The sequence below is a fragment of the Tursiops truncatus genome, chromosome 14 (genome assembly GCF_011762595.2).
Source record: "Tursiops truncatus isolate mTurTru1 chromosome 14, mTurTru1.mat.Y, whole genome shotgun sequence".
Lineage (NCBI taxonomy): Eukaryota > Metazoa > Chordata > Mammalia > Artiodactyla > Delphinidae > Tursiops > Tursiops truncatus.
In genome coordinates, this window is record NC_047047.1 from 64394403 (window position 1) to 64407999 (window position 13597).

Consider the following 13597-nt stretch of genomic DNA (forward strand, 5'->3'; position numbering starts at 1 on the left):
CATAAACCTTACATTTGAGAAACAATGTCTTGGGTTCTCTGCCATGAGTCTTTGAGGATCTAACCAGTTCAATTCAGTAGATTCTTGATGGGTTTGGTGTGTATATGCATGTGTGTCACTGCCCCCAACCTACGTTCCTGGACTTGAAGAGACCCCATACCTTCAAAGAGACCCCAAGCCCTGAAGCAGGGCCCATGACTAGAGATTCCTCACTCATAAACTCTGATAATCCATCAGCCTGAGCTGAGGCCACCTACCCTCTTCCTTTCATTCCCATGGCAGGACTCATGGGGAGGGGGGTTCAGTTTTGGGGACGTCCCATCACTTGGCCATGACACAGTGAGCAGCTGCCTTCCAACCTTTCAACCACTGGTCATTACCATCCCCTAGTCATCCTGTCCAAGAACCTGGGTCCCACCCAAATTCACAGTCCAAGTCCACTTTCCCCGAGAAAAGCACGAGGGAGGTTTCAGACACCGGTGTGTTCAGTTTGACAATCAGGTACGATCATCGCAGAAGCACTGTTACACTTCAAGTATGGATATTGCTGGCTCCTCTTCCGAGAGCTGTCATCCCAGCCCCAGTACTGCTGCAGGCAGTCAGCCACATGCATGCAGAACCGCTTCTTCCCAGTGGCAAACCAGGGGAAGCAGGTGATGGCCGCTGGGGATAGCTCCGAGTCCCAGAAGAGTGGAGTCTCTCCCCACCAGCCCTGATGCCTGAAGCTGGGCGTCAGAGCCACTACCACACTGGGGTCTGCTGTAGGAAGGCTGGAAACCCACACCTCTGACACAGCCTCAGAACCTTGGAAGTCATGCACAAGTAGGTTGTGCACCAGATCCAGGGTAATCAGATCGGACCTGAGTTCTGAAATTCAGTGACCTGATCTCCCTTCCCTAGTGAGAAAGGGGTTGGAGCTGGGGAGACACTCGTCCTGCTGGGAGGTAGCTGGCACTGAGGCTGGAGACAGGAATGCTGCTGGATTCCCTTAGAAGCAGAATAGCTTAGTGGTTAGAGCATGGCCTCTGGAGCCAACTGCCTGGCTTCAAATCCGAGACCTGTCACTGACTCACTTACTAGCTGTGTGCCTTGGGCAAATTATTGACCTCTATGCACATCAGTTTCCTTGCCTATAAGATGGGGATAACGATGATATATATGGCTTACATAAGGATGAACGTGTTAACGTATTTGAAGTGCTTAGAACAGCGCCTGGCTCCGAGGAAGCTCCTCTAAGTCTTTGTGGTCACTCTGTAGAGTCCAGACCCAAGCAGAGAGACTGAGGTTGGCCAACCAGTGAAGCAAAATCAAAACTTATGATGTGGAGTTCAGAGCCAAGGAGTGCTGGGGCAGGCAGGCATGCCAGGGCGACTCAGGGTGAATGCCTAGGATGGGTCTCTTGCCTATCCCAGCACATTTCCCTGCATGGTGGAGAGCTGAACGAGCTCTGGGTGACGGGATACACCGGATGGATCCCCTAACAAATAGGGTCTCCTGTATTGAGTCCATGAACTGAAAGGAAACTCCAAAATTTGTCTCATCCATTCTCCGGCCTCCCAGTGGCTTTTTATCAGGCCCCATGTAAGTGAATAGGACTCTGATCATGCTTTGAATGATCTATAAAAAAGCAGAAATGTCCCCAGGTGACCATGCCAAGATTTCCCATCTGGCAGTGTTCCAGCAAGTACGCAGGTGCCACTGTGTGACTGACCTGCTCCAAAGTGGCCCCCTTGCGGCCACGTTGTATTTTGCTAACTGTGGTCAGTCAGCCCCATCCAAAGCCCACAAACACCCTGGCTTCAAGGCAGGGCACCGTGGTTGGGGGCGGGGACGGCAGGCAGGGCTGCCGCTCACCTCCACCCCCAGGCGCTCAATCCACGTGACCTCTTGTCTTTGCAGCCGAGGACTGCAGACAGCTCCTCAAGCTACCCAAGGTGAAATGCTTACGCAATAACGAGCGGCAAGGTGGGTCTGTGCTGCTGGGTGGGGCCGGGGTGGGGGTGGGGGTGGGATGCGTTTGGGCGCGTGTTCTGTGTGGTCCCAGACAATGGAGCGACGCTGGCGCCCACTCGGCCGATTGTCCCTCCTGCAGGTCTGGTGCGGTCCCGGATCCGGGGTGCCGATGTTGCCCAGGGCACCACCCTGACTTTTCTCGACAGCCACTGTGAGGTGAACAGGGACTGGCTCCAGCCCCTGCTGCACAGGGTCAAAGAGGTGAGCGAGGTGGGTTCCGTGCCCCCCACTTCCGTAAGCTCAGGACTTCACATGTGTCCTCAATCCCTTGGGGGGTGGGTGGGACAGATTGCTATCCCCATTTTATAGATGAAGAGAATGGGGGAGAGTGGCCTTCCCCGGGGTCGCCCAGCAGGCAGCGGTGGAACAAAGCCCAGGACCTCTTCTTTGCATCACACTGTCACCCACAGCAGGCCTGCAGGCGGGGCTGCCGATGGCTGGTACATGACACGCAGCTTCCTGGCCAAGAGAACTGCCCAGAGCGATTTCTCCCAGATGTTAGAAAGTTCCAGAAAGGGAGTGCTGATGAGTGTCATTTGTGAAAAGGAGGCAGTGGAATTAACCAGGCCTCAAAATGCAAATCCTGAGGCTTCTGACTTATCTCCAGCCATGTGTCACCCTCCTCCAAAGGCCAAGGTGGGAGCCGGGGGTGGATGCTAAGAGACCTGAATTCCTTGCCACTGTCTGCCCTTAAATTACCCTAGAATTCTGTCTGCTTTCTCTCTCTGGGTCTCAGTTATTCCTCTTGAAATTTAAAAAAAAATTTTTTTAAATTTTCCCATCATTATTTTATATTCCCAAAAATCCATCCACCCCTCCCCTGCCTTGATCTGCAGAAAGCACTGCATGCTTAGATGCCAGTGTCTGTGACTAGCATTTATGCTGTTCATTTCCTCCCTGAGTTACTGTCTCCTGCAGCTGCTCTGTGAAGTCGGGTATTTTTAACATACCCATTTCACAGGTGAGGATCACAGGGAGAATCATATAATTGGGGCTGATATTTCCTACCTGGTACCACCAGCACCAGGGGCCTCATTGTTGCCTCAACAGCATCTCCCCTGTGCTGTGGTTATTTCCTTCTCGCTCATGAAGGTGCTCCTTGACTCCTATTGCAAAATGACGGTTTTCAGAGGATGAAGGAATTGAGATGTGTGAACCGCTCAGAGTACTGAGAAATCCTTACCAACTTTGTTCATCCATTGAGAGAACCTCGGTGGGTGTACAGAGTTCCCACACCTGGGCCTAGATGTTAAAACCCATCCCGTGACCACTTTCTCTGAGATCGGGAGGGCTCGTATAAGTGTGTGACATAACCAGGTGAAGAGGTCTGGATGGAGACATAGTCGGTTATGAGCAGACCATTCTGTTGAGGGGCTTGGCCCGGCGCTGGAGGCCCTTCCACGTCCTCCCCTCCCTTTGTGCGCCATCTATGAATGCAGCGAGCCCCCCCCAAGCCTAACACTCTTACAAAGCTAGACTCCTCCTCCTCCCTGCCCGTGCCCGACACGCCCACTGCTTCATCTCCCTCTAAGCCCTTCCTGTCCCTGGATGCCCTTCCCCTCCTCTCCACAACCCCCTTGCTCTCCAGGGCCTCACCCATGTCTCCCCTCCTCCAGGAAGTCTTTCCTGACTGCGTGGCCAGCTGGGATCCCTCCCAGCAAGAATTGCCCACTTAGCCCTACAATTTCCTTTTCTGGGTTTAGTTCTCTGTCTCCCTTAACAGATGACAAACCCAGGGCGGCACCAATCACCTCACTGTGGTCACAGAGTCAGGTGCTCAGTGTTTGGAAATGATAATAATACGAAACTAGATGCAACGGGAGGTGATAAGGTTGGAATAGGAGGAAAACGGGCTCGCTTCGTGCCTCTAAGTTAACTACCAGACATTTATCGAACACCTATTTCGGGCAGAGTTTCGAGGGAGAGTTGGGATGGACCATGGAAAAGGAATCCACACCCTGCTTTCTTCCCCAACCCGGAAACTTTTTTTTTTTTAACATCTTTATTGGAGTATAATTGCTTTACAATGGTGTGTTAGTTTCTGCTTTATAACAAAGTGAATCAGTTATACATACACATATATCCCCACATCTCTTCCCTCTTGTGTCTCCCTCCCTCCCACCCTCCCTATCCCACCCCTCTAGGTGGTCACAAAGCACCGAGCTGATCTCCCTGTGCTATGCAGCTGCTTCCCACTAGCTATCTCTTTTACATTTAGTAGTGTATATATGTCCATGCCACTCTCTCACTTTGTCCCAGCTTATCCTTTCCCCTCCCCATGTCCTCAAGTCCACTCTTAGTAAATCCGGAAACTCTTCAAACCGTGTTGTTTAGGGTTTTCATGGAGGTTTCTTTACATAGGCGTGGTTGATGAAATCATTGACCATTGGTGGTTGAGCTCAATCTCCAGCGTCTTTCCTCTCCTTGGAGGTGGGGGGAAAATGGGGAAGGGAATGTGAAGGGGTTGGGCGTGGGGCTGCAATTTCCAGCCCTTTAATCACATGGTTCCTCTGGGAACCAGCCCCCCCTCCTCCAAGAGTCACCTCATTAGTATAAACTCAGAAAGAGTGAAAACGGCTTATTATGAGAACAAAAGATACTCCTGTCACCCCCAATCAGTCAGGAAATTCCAAGAGTTTTAGGAGGAACAAAGGCTAAATTCAGATTTCTTTTCATATCACAATGTCATAGTATATACCACATTTTGTTTATCCAATCACCCACTGATGGACATTTGGGTTGTTTCTGCCTTTTTTACCATTGTGAATAATGCTGCTACAAACATTTGTATACAGGTTTTCCTCTGAGTACCTGCTTTCAATTCTTTGGGGTACATACCAAGGAGTGGAATTGCTGGGTTGTGTGGTAATTCGGTGTTTGACCTATAAGGACCTCCAGGCTGATGTGTCCCTGCAGGATGCTTTCCTCGGGCAGCCTTAATGAACCTGGAGGCCCTTTCCTTCCCCGTGGCGCTGAGTCCATCTCTGAAGCCCTCTTTGAAAAAATGCTCTCTTGTGTATCCCTGCACAGCAGTCCTCCTCTAGGAGTCATGCAGCCCCAAGAGTGGGCTCAGCCCCCCAGGCCAAGCTCCCAGTGCCCACCACTGTCTGACCTAAAGCTTTCATGGCAGAGGATTGCTCAGACAAACCCCAGACTGTGGTCCCACCCTCACCTGCAGAGGTTTTCACCAGACCCCGACTCTTGATAATGAGATGGTTCTGCTGAGACATCCCCTTCAGGATGGGGAGTGTGGGCGTGTGTCAGCCTCTGTTTCCACGTGTCTCGTATGTGTCTCATCTCAGAGTAAAATGTGATTTGATCTTGTGAGTGGAAGTGGAAATTTTAAGCTGTAATTGGAGTTTGGGATTTTCAAAAATAGAAATAGATAAGGAAGAGGTTGGGCTTGAGCTGTCAGAAGCTGTCCTCAGCTGGTGTTTTCCACATGGAAAATCTCTTTGATTTCCCTTCCTTCCCTTCAATTACATGATGATACTTGAAACAAGCACCAAGTTGTTAGGGTTTTTTAAACAGAGGCTTCTTCCCTGCCACCCTTATCTACATATTCCTTTAGTAGGAAAAAAAGATTTTAAGAAATTTCAATCCCTGTAGCATTTGGCAAATTGATATAAATAATGGCTTACATATGCTTCAGAGCCCTTTCACATGCTTCCTTTCTTGTTCCTTCCAAAAGCCCTGTTAGGAAGGCAGGATAGTTTTGCAAATTATAATTTGCCTTTACTTCATAGATGAAGAAACAGAGTTCCTCAGAATGTGCTGATTTGCTTAAGGTCAAATGTATTCTAGGGCTTCCCTGGTGGCGCAGTGGTTGAGAGTCCGCCTGCCGATGCAGGGGACATGGGTTTGTGCCCCAGCCCGGGAGGATCCCACATGCCGCGGAGCGGCTGGGCCCGTGAGCCATGGCCGCTGAGCCTGCGTGTCCGGATCCTGTGCTCCGCAACGGGAGAGGCCATAACAGTGAGAGGCCCGCGTACCGCAAAAAACAAAAACAAACAACAAAAAAAACGTATTCTAGATGTCAGAACCAGAATGGGAACCCAGGTCCCTGACCCCCCTCTCGCTCCCCCATCCCTCCCTCCAGGCTAGCAGACACCCCACACTGTACTCCTCTGCTCTCCTGTCCACCACCTTCCCTAGACAGCAAGAGCTTATTCATCTTTGTACCATCCACAGTCCCTAAACCGTAGTAGGTGCTCAGTGATGCTGGTGGATGCAATGAGTGAATGGTCGTCTCTAGAAGTTCTTTGGTTGCCCGTTTACAATGTGGTTTTAACTATATGAGATGGTGGAGAAAGAAGAGAGGTACGACTGGAGGGGTAATTGATGGCCATGGGCTCTCAGTGGGGCTTGGGCTTAGATTTGTGTCGGAGGGGGGAGGGCGTGTTGTTCTTGATCTGCCGGGGATTTCAGCAGCTGCCGTTTGAGCTTACCTGTGGACCTAGCCTTAAAGATAAAGCCACGGGAGCACACAGGTGGGGACCTGCAGTGGATCTGGGCATCTTTAGGGAGAGTCCATCCATCCCTGAGCCTGTGTGAGGAGAGGCCGTCCTGCTCAGCTGTAATTGATCCACCTGCTTGGCCTCTAGCCATTGACAGTGTCCTCAGAGAGAGTTCATAGCTGCCCTCTTTTAGCCAATGCCAGCTGAACACCTGCTGCCCAGCCGGCTCTGGCCTGGGGCTGAGGGATACAGAAGTGGAGCAGATATGACCGCCAGGGTCACTCAGGGAGGTTTGTGTCCTGTGTTCGAGGGGTCATGTCTAACATCTTCTGCAGCCCCCTCATAAGGTTGGCTCCACATAGCACTTAGCCCCAAACGTCCCTCTCTGCCTGTCTGGCCTCCGTGACTCTGAGCCAAGCAGCTGTCACAACCGTGTTGTGGAAGGACAGAAACCCTCAGAGCTTACAGAAGAGTACCCCAGAGTCTGTCACAGCCCTGGAGGCAGAGCCCATGGGTGGCTTCTGGGGAAGCCTGTGGCCAAGGTAAGCAACCAGCATTTTATTTTGCCTTGCAGTTTCCAAATATTGAGGAAAGATTAAAAATAAACAGTATTGCAGTTTGGGGTCCCCAAGACCACCCTCAGCTTCAGTAATTCACTAGAAGGACTGAGAACTTAGCAAAGATGCTACACACGTGGTTACTGTTTATTACCGCAAAGGGATGTGGATTAAAATCAGCAGCGGGAAGAGGTGCATGGGGGGAGTTCCGGGCACGATCGTGCAATTGTCCCCTCCCAGTGCTGGTGTGCGGGCAGCCCTTGCTTCCCCCAGCCAGGATGTGTGGCAACATGCACGGAGCATTGCCAAACAGGGGAGCCCACCCCAGCCTAGGTGTCCAGGGTTTTTATTGGAGGCCAGTCACATAGACGTGGCTAATCACCGCCATGGTTTCCCTGCCCCTCCAGGGGTCAAGTTGAGTTGGCACCCCGTGACCCAAGGCCGTCACCACAAACCTCATCGTTAGCATAGACTATCTGATGTAACCCCAGGGTCCCAGGTGAACAGACACTTTTATAGGCAGAACATGCCAAGGGCTTAGAAGTTACCTCTCAGGAGTTGAGCAAGGGCTAAACGTATCTTTAGGTTCATCCTTTATGGCACAAGGGTTTTTACCTAAAGACTCAGTGAAGCTGTAGAGGCCCAAACTCAGCAGACAAAGGCAAAAAGAGGACTTTGTCAGACCCACAGAAGAAGATCAGTCTCTGAACTTCTGAGAACATTTCAGAATTCAAGTCAGGAGAATATCTTTGGGGTGTGTCTCTGTGGAGATATTGGTGTGGGTGGTGGATGGCTGTGTGTGCGTGCAGTGTGTGTATACACACGGACGCATGGTGACAGGGGCCCCAGAGCGCTGTGGCAGCTGGGCAGGAAGCATCTGTGCACATCCCAGAGGGGGAAGCAATGCATTGAAAATGAGCATCTCCTTTCGCCGGAGCCAGTTGGCTTCAGAGGCACCTTGTCACTGTTGAGATGAGCTGTGTGTGGAGGCCAAGGGCCAAATTAAGTCTGTGAATGTCAAGGCGGGTGCTCGGTGAATCTGAGCTTAGAATTAGAAGACGACCTTATTTATGGGAGAGATTGAATCAGGAAATTAAATGACTGCAAGAGAAACAGAAGTTCCTGCCCATGCTGACGGGGGGTGGTAGGTGCGAAGGATTGGAAAAGTGGTCCTGCCTTGTAGGCCCAGGCCTGTTGTCTCCTCCCAGCTGCTGGATTCCCATTCAGCCAGTGAGTCTCCTGGTCACAGCTCAGTTATCCTGCCCATGGGAGCCCAGTTTCCCCTCCTGCATACCAGCACGGGAGCGTTCATCCAGAATTAAGGAACATTTTAAAAACGTACGCAGTGCCTTGATGGCCCCCAAGAACTGGTGAATTTGTCTTGCAGATTTTGAAACTAGCCCCTGGATGACGTGGATGCTTATCAGCGGGGTAGCCTGGGGGAGGTAGCAAGCAATGAGGCCGGAAAGCTAGAAACAGGCCTGTTTTTGATGGTCTTGGATGCCAGGCTAAGGAGTTTGAACCTTATCTTCAAGGCAATTCAGGTTTTTAGCTGTTGAGCTACAGAGTGAGATTTGAAAGACAGCTCTGTCAGCCACCTGTAGAATGAAAGGGAAAGGGGTGAGGTGAGGGTGGGGAGAGGAGCTGGGAGTCACTGCCGCGTTCGCCAGGCGCGAGGGGGTAAGGGAGAGTCGGCATCCACTCAGAAAAGCAGTTGTAGAGTTCCAGTCGGCAGGATCCGTCCGGTTGATGGGCAGAGGTGTAGCTTCTTAAGGTAGCGCTGGGGAGGAAGGGGGGATATGTTGACAGAAAGAGGGAACCAAGGGAAGGAGCGTGTGTGGGGAGAGGATGGTGAAGGCACCGCTGAAAGGCCGTGTGCGTCCACATGGAGGGGCCGTCCACCCGAGCCTGGAAGCGAGGAGCAAAGTCAGGGCTGGAGGTGCAGGCTTGATTCTCACAGGTGACAACTCAAGTCTGGAATCTCTGGAGATGCTACGCATCAACTTGCCCGTGAACCATAGGCATAGAAGGTAAGTGTTGGGAAATTCCCACTGTGGAGGTGTGGCTTTGCTTCTTGGAGCTGCAGGCTTGAGGCCACCTTGCTGGCTGACTGTGTCCTCTGCCTCCTGAGAGCCCCATGGCACTGAAGGACTTCAGGGCTCCCCTTCTTCCTGACGTCCCTTTCCTCAGTGTGCAGCGCGCCCCAGCCAGCCTCCCCGTGTCTCCACCCTGACTACATGGCCACGAGAAGGCGCCCGGGAGTAAAGGAAAGGCTCGTAGCATTGTAGGCATCATACCTGGAGAGGTCGCAGTGTCTGTTGGCCCATTTTATAGATGAGAACATTGAGATCCAGAGAGGAAAGTTCTCATCAAGGCCCTGAACCCAGTCTCCGGCCCTCCCAGGGCGAGGCCCTACCGAGCCCTGGCCTGGCTCTCTTATGCCGCCATCTGAGCGTGCAGGCCTTCTTTTTACAGGACTACACGCGGGTGGTGTGCCCCGTGATCGATATCATCCACCTGGACACCTTCAACTACATCGAGTCGGCCACGGAACTTAGAGGGGGTGAGTGGGGCTAACACCCTTGCCCAGTGAGGACTTTCCTTTTCTCCTGGTCGTTGCTGCCAAGGGGGAAAGTGAGAAAAATCACCTAGCCCTGCATCCTGTAATGTCAATAGCTCCAGGGTGGCCCTCACCATGGGGACTGTGAATGGAAGGGCCGGGGGGGGTGGCAGGTCACTCCTAGCCCCCTGAGCTCTAGCTCCAACACGGGGTCACTCCAGGGCCTGAGGATTTGAGGGAAGCAAGGGCCCCCCTCCAATGTGGGGCCTGAATTGTTCCAGCATCTCAGTATTGGGTGCCTCCCTCTCTTCAAGGCCCACCACAGTTCTGCCCAGGGCTGAGTGCTGGGCTCCTCAAGAGGGGTTTGGGGTGATTCAGCCCCTCACAGACCTCCTGCTTACACGCCCCCACTCCCGAGACTCTTGGCCAAGGGCCACACTCCATAACTGTCCATCGTGTCCCCCTTGGGTCCCACTCTGGGGCTCTGTCAACTCCCACTCTTTATCCTGTGCCCTTTGTTCCCTAAGTCCACCCAGCAGAGAAGCCTCAGAGAGGCAGTAGGGGGTAGAGAAAGAAGGAAGCCGGAAGGGAAATCAGGCAGCTGTGTTGCCGACCAGCTTGGGTGAGACCTGTTATCCCTGGGACCACCTGGGAAACTGGGTACGTTCTTGAGCTTCTAGTAAAGGGACAGAATGAACAAGGTCTGCAGGTGCATCAGAGAGACCAAGTCAGCCATGTGGATGCTGTGTTTCAGGGTTTGACTGGAGCCTCCACTTCCAGTGGGAGCAGCTCACACCAGAGCAGAAGGCTCGGCGCCTGGACCCCACTGAGCCCATTAGGTGAGTCAGGGCAAGGGTTAGGGGTGGGCAGATTCATAACCACTTGGCCCTTCCCACTGTCACGTGGTATAGGGAAGCAGTCCGTGGGAGATGCTCACACGATTGGGCAGAAACCAAGAGGACCCTTTGCCAGGCCAGCACCGCCTTTGCCCTTATTTTAGGAGGTTTCCGTCCTCGTGGAGACTTCTGCTGAAGGGGTGGGGGCCGGTGGAGACCTGTGCTGAGGACTTGCCCAGCGCTGTCCACCCACGCACATGCCATGTCAATATTTACACTTCCAGCTAAATGTTGGAGGGTCCCAGACGGTCCCGTTTGAGCCTCTGACAAGAGAAAAGATGGTTCCTTAGCCCTCAGGTGCTGGATGTCAGGATTCAGCCCAGGTAGGTCGAGTCAGCCATTGCTGTAAGTGGACGCTGCTGTCAAGGCATGGCCACTGCTATGAACACACACGACTGCCGCGTCCCACGTGAGAACGCGACAGGCGCGTCAGCTCTGGGCTGCCTCTGCGGTGCTGCCTTGTCCTCATCTACATTCTCACTTCCAGACCCCATTGTGACCCACAGCACAGTGGCCAGATGGCCGCCTGGGGTTCAGGCCCATCCGAGGGCTCGGCGTAGAGCACGGGTCCACCCAGCGGTGTCTGCATCGTGTGTGTGGCTTCAGTGTTCCCAAGACTGGAGGGTGCACGTGTCCCAGGCCTGTTGCGAACCTCCAATCTAAAACTTTCCTGCCTCCAGTGGAACGTCAGGAGGCCAGCAAGTGCTTCAGGGTGTGGAGAGAAGACCACGGGACGGGGATTGCTCCTGCCGGGGTTGCAGGGATGCTCTGGGCTCTTCAGGGGCACCTCTGCAACGCGGGGCCTGCCACAGAGTAAATGTTTGATCATTTTCATTGAACTAACTTAAGTCAAACTGAGACTCAAAGGGCTGTGAAGAACTGAGTGGTGACACTCAGACAAACGGTGGGAATTGGGAGAACTTTGCAGTGGGACCTCTGTCGCATCTTCCCGCCAGTCCCTCCTCCCTCCTCCAGCTTTCATGACCTGGCGTGATGCCGAGAGGGAGGTTGGAGCCACGTGGCATGCCAGATAGTGCCATTTGCTCCTAAAGGGAGAGCAGAACCTTCTCACCATCCTCAGGACCACGCAGCACACACCAGTGCCTCGGTTACTTGCTGCCGGAAGTGTCTGATGTGGCAAGTGGACCAGGACAAAGTCAAGGTCAAGGCGGTGATGGTGCCGCTGCCTCTGGGTTTCCCTTCTCTGTCCCAGGGGTGGGGTTTTCGGGGCAGGTTCTCTTCTTGTGGGAACATCTCTGCTCCTCAGAGGACAAGTGTTTCCCAGAGGATAGTAGGGTGTCGTGGCATTGGGAGACCGAGCTTCTGACCTGCTCCCCGTCAACTAACTGACATAGAAGAAAACGCCCTTCGCCCTCTGGACCCACGGAATGAGGGGCGGGGTCCCGGAGGGCTTGCCAGCACCCAGGCCGAGCTGTCGATTCTTGCAGACATGCGTCCTTGTGCTTATCGGGTTGCTTGGCTGGACTCTGCAGCCCTTCCTTTCCAAGTGGCTTCTCCGGAATCTCTTGCAGTGGTCAAGGGGAGGGGAGCTTGGGAGAGGACCCCAAGGAAAGAGAATGAAGATGAGGGTGTGTTTGTTTACTAGGGCTGCTGCAGCAGAGTACCACAGGCTGCGTGGCTTAAACCACAGAAACATACCGTCTTGAGCTCTGGAGGCTGGAAGTCCAAGACAGGTGTTGGCATTTAGCGGTCCTGGCATTTAGCGGTAACCCTGTGCATCGTCCTCTGCCCCTGTTTTCTCCTGTCCCTGTCTCCAGGATGCGTTATGGCTTTCTTCTTCAGTCATTAAGAGTTATTTCCTGGAAATTTATGGCTGTTGGCCTGACCCACAGCATCTGTTCTCCTAAACTGGGCAGTGTAGAGAAATCTATCAGAAAAGTCCGTGTCCTGCCGTGTGGGGGCAGGGTTGCTTCCTTCTGAGGGCTGTGCCGGACCTTCTCCTGGGCTTGCAGAGGGCCGTCTTCTCTCTGTGTCTCCTCACATTGTCTTCTCTTTGTGCATGTCTGTCTCTGCAACTACATGTCCCCTTTTATAAGACACCAGTCCTATTGGATTAGGACCCACCCTAATAACCTCATTTTAACTTGATCACCTCTGTAAAGACCTTCTTTTTAAATAAGGTCACATTCTGAGGTACTCAGGGTTAGGACCTCAACATGTTTTTCGGGGGATAAAACTCAATCTGTAGCAGAAGGAAAGAGAGGAAAAGAAGAAGAGAGAGTCCAGGCTCAGGAAATGGATGTGCTGTTCACAGCTGCTGCCGCAGCCCGTCTTCTCTGCCTGGTCGGTGGCCCGTGGTCCCCACTCCCTGTACTGGAGCTCCCAGGAGAGCCCCGCTGGGCAGGGCCTGTGGCAGAAGCCAGGGGGAGGCTCCCCAGGCCCTCCGAACAGCCGGGGTTCTGAGCAAATCCCGACTGCCCCACAGGAGGTGTGCAGACGAGCATATTAGCCTGTCTGCAGGGTCAGGAGATTTACAGTCGAAGGGAAAACGCTGGAGCATGTTCCTGTTTGAGGTAAGTGGACAGTATGGCCTCAAGATCAGGACCACCAGGACAGAGAACACGGCAGCAGCCCCGCTCCCATGACTGACCCTCCTTCTTTTCCTTCCAAATGCACAGGACTCCAATCATAGCTGGAGGGCTCTTCGTGATGGACAAATCCTGGTTCGACTACCTGGGGAAATATGACATGGACATGGACATCTGGGGCGGGGAGAACTTCGGTGAGTCACTGTCTTCGCATCCAGGGGCTAGTGTGCGGGTCTCCGTGTCATTGGACCACGTGTGCCTGGGATGAGGGCCAGGGAGATGGGGAGCAGGTCACTCCTTTGGGGGAACACCACGTGGGGTGCCAGAAGAGTGGCTGCTGGGAGGGCGGAGGGAAGGAGGGGGATTATCCATGGGGCCACATGGATGCTGCGGACCAGGGAAACACACCCGGATGGACCATTAGGGGGAAGTTGAGATGCAAAAGCTGGAAAGACCAAAGGAGGAGCACCGAGTCTGAGGGCCAGAGGCAGGCTTGAGCTGGGAGTACTGAACATGGGGATTTGGAGTTGGAAGGAGACTGGGGATAAAAAGCATGAGGAGGAGG

At 53.2% G+C, this 13597-nt stretch overlaps 1 protein-coding gene across 2 annotated transcripts in view; it reads left to right on the top strand.

Moving 5' to 3' along the window:
- The window catches only part of GALNT14 (polypeptide N-acetylgalactosaminyltransferase 14), a 222474-nt gene that overhangs the window by 170873 nt on the left and 38004 nt on the right, over positions 1 to 13597 (top strand). For both annotated transcript variants that reach the window (XM_073791464.1, XM_073791465.1), the window contains exons 5-9: positions 1900 to 1965; positions 2093 to 2214; positions 9503 to 9590; positions 10342 to 10426; positions 13123 to 13226. In XM_073791464.1, coding sequence (XP_073647565.1) covers positions 1900 to 1965; positions 2093 to 2214; positions 9503 to 9590; positions 10342 to 10426; positions 13123 to 13226 — 465 coding nt within the window. The remainder of the gene's footprint in view (positions 1 to 1899; positions 1966 to 2092; positions 2215 to 9502; positions 9591 to 10341; positions 10427 to 13122; positions 13227 to 13597) is intronic.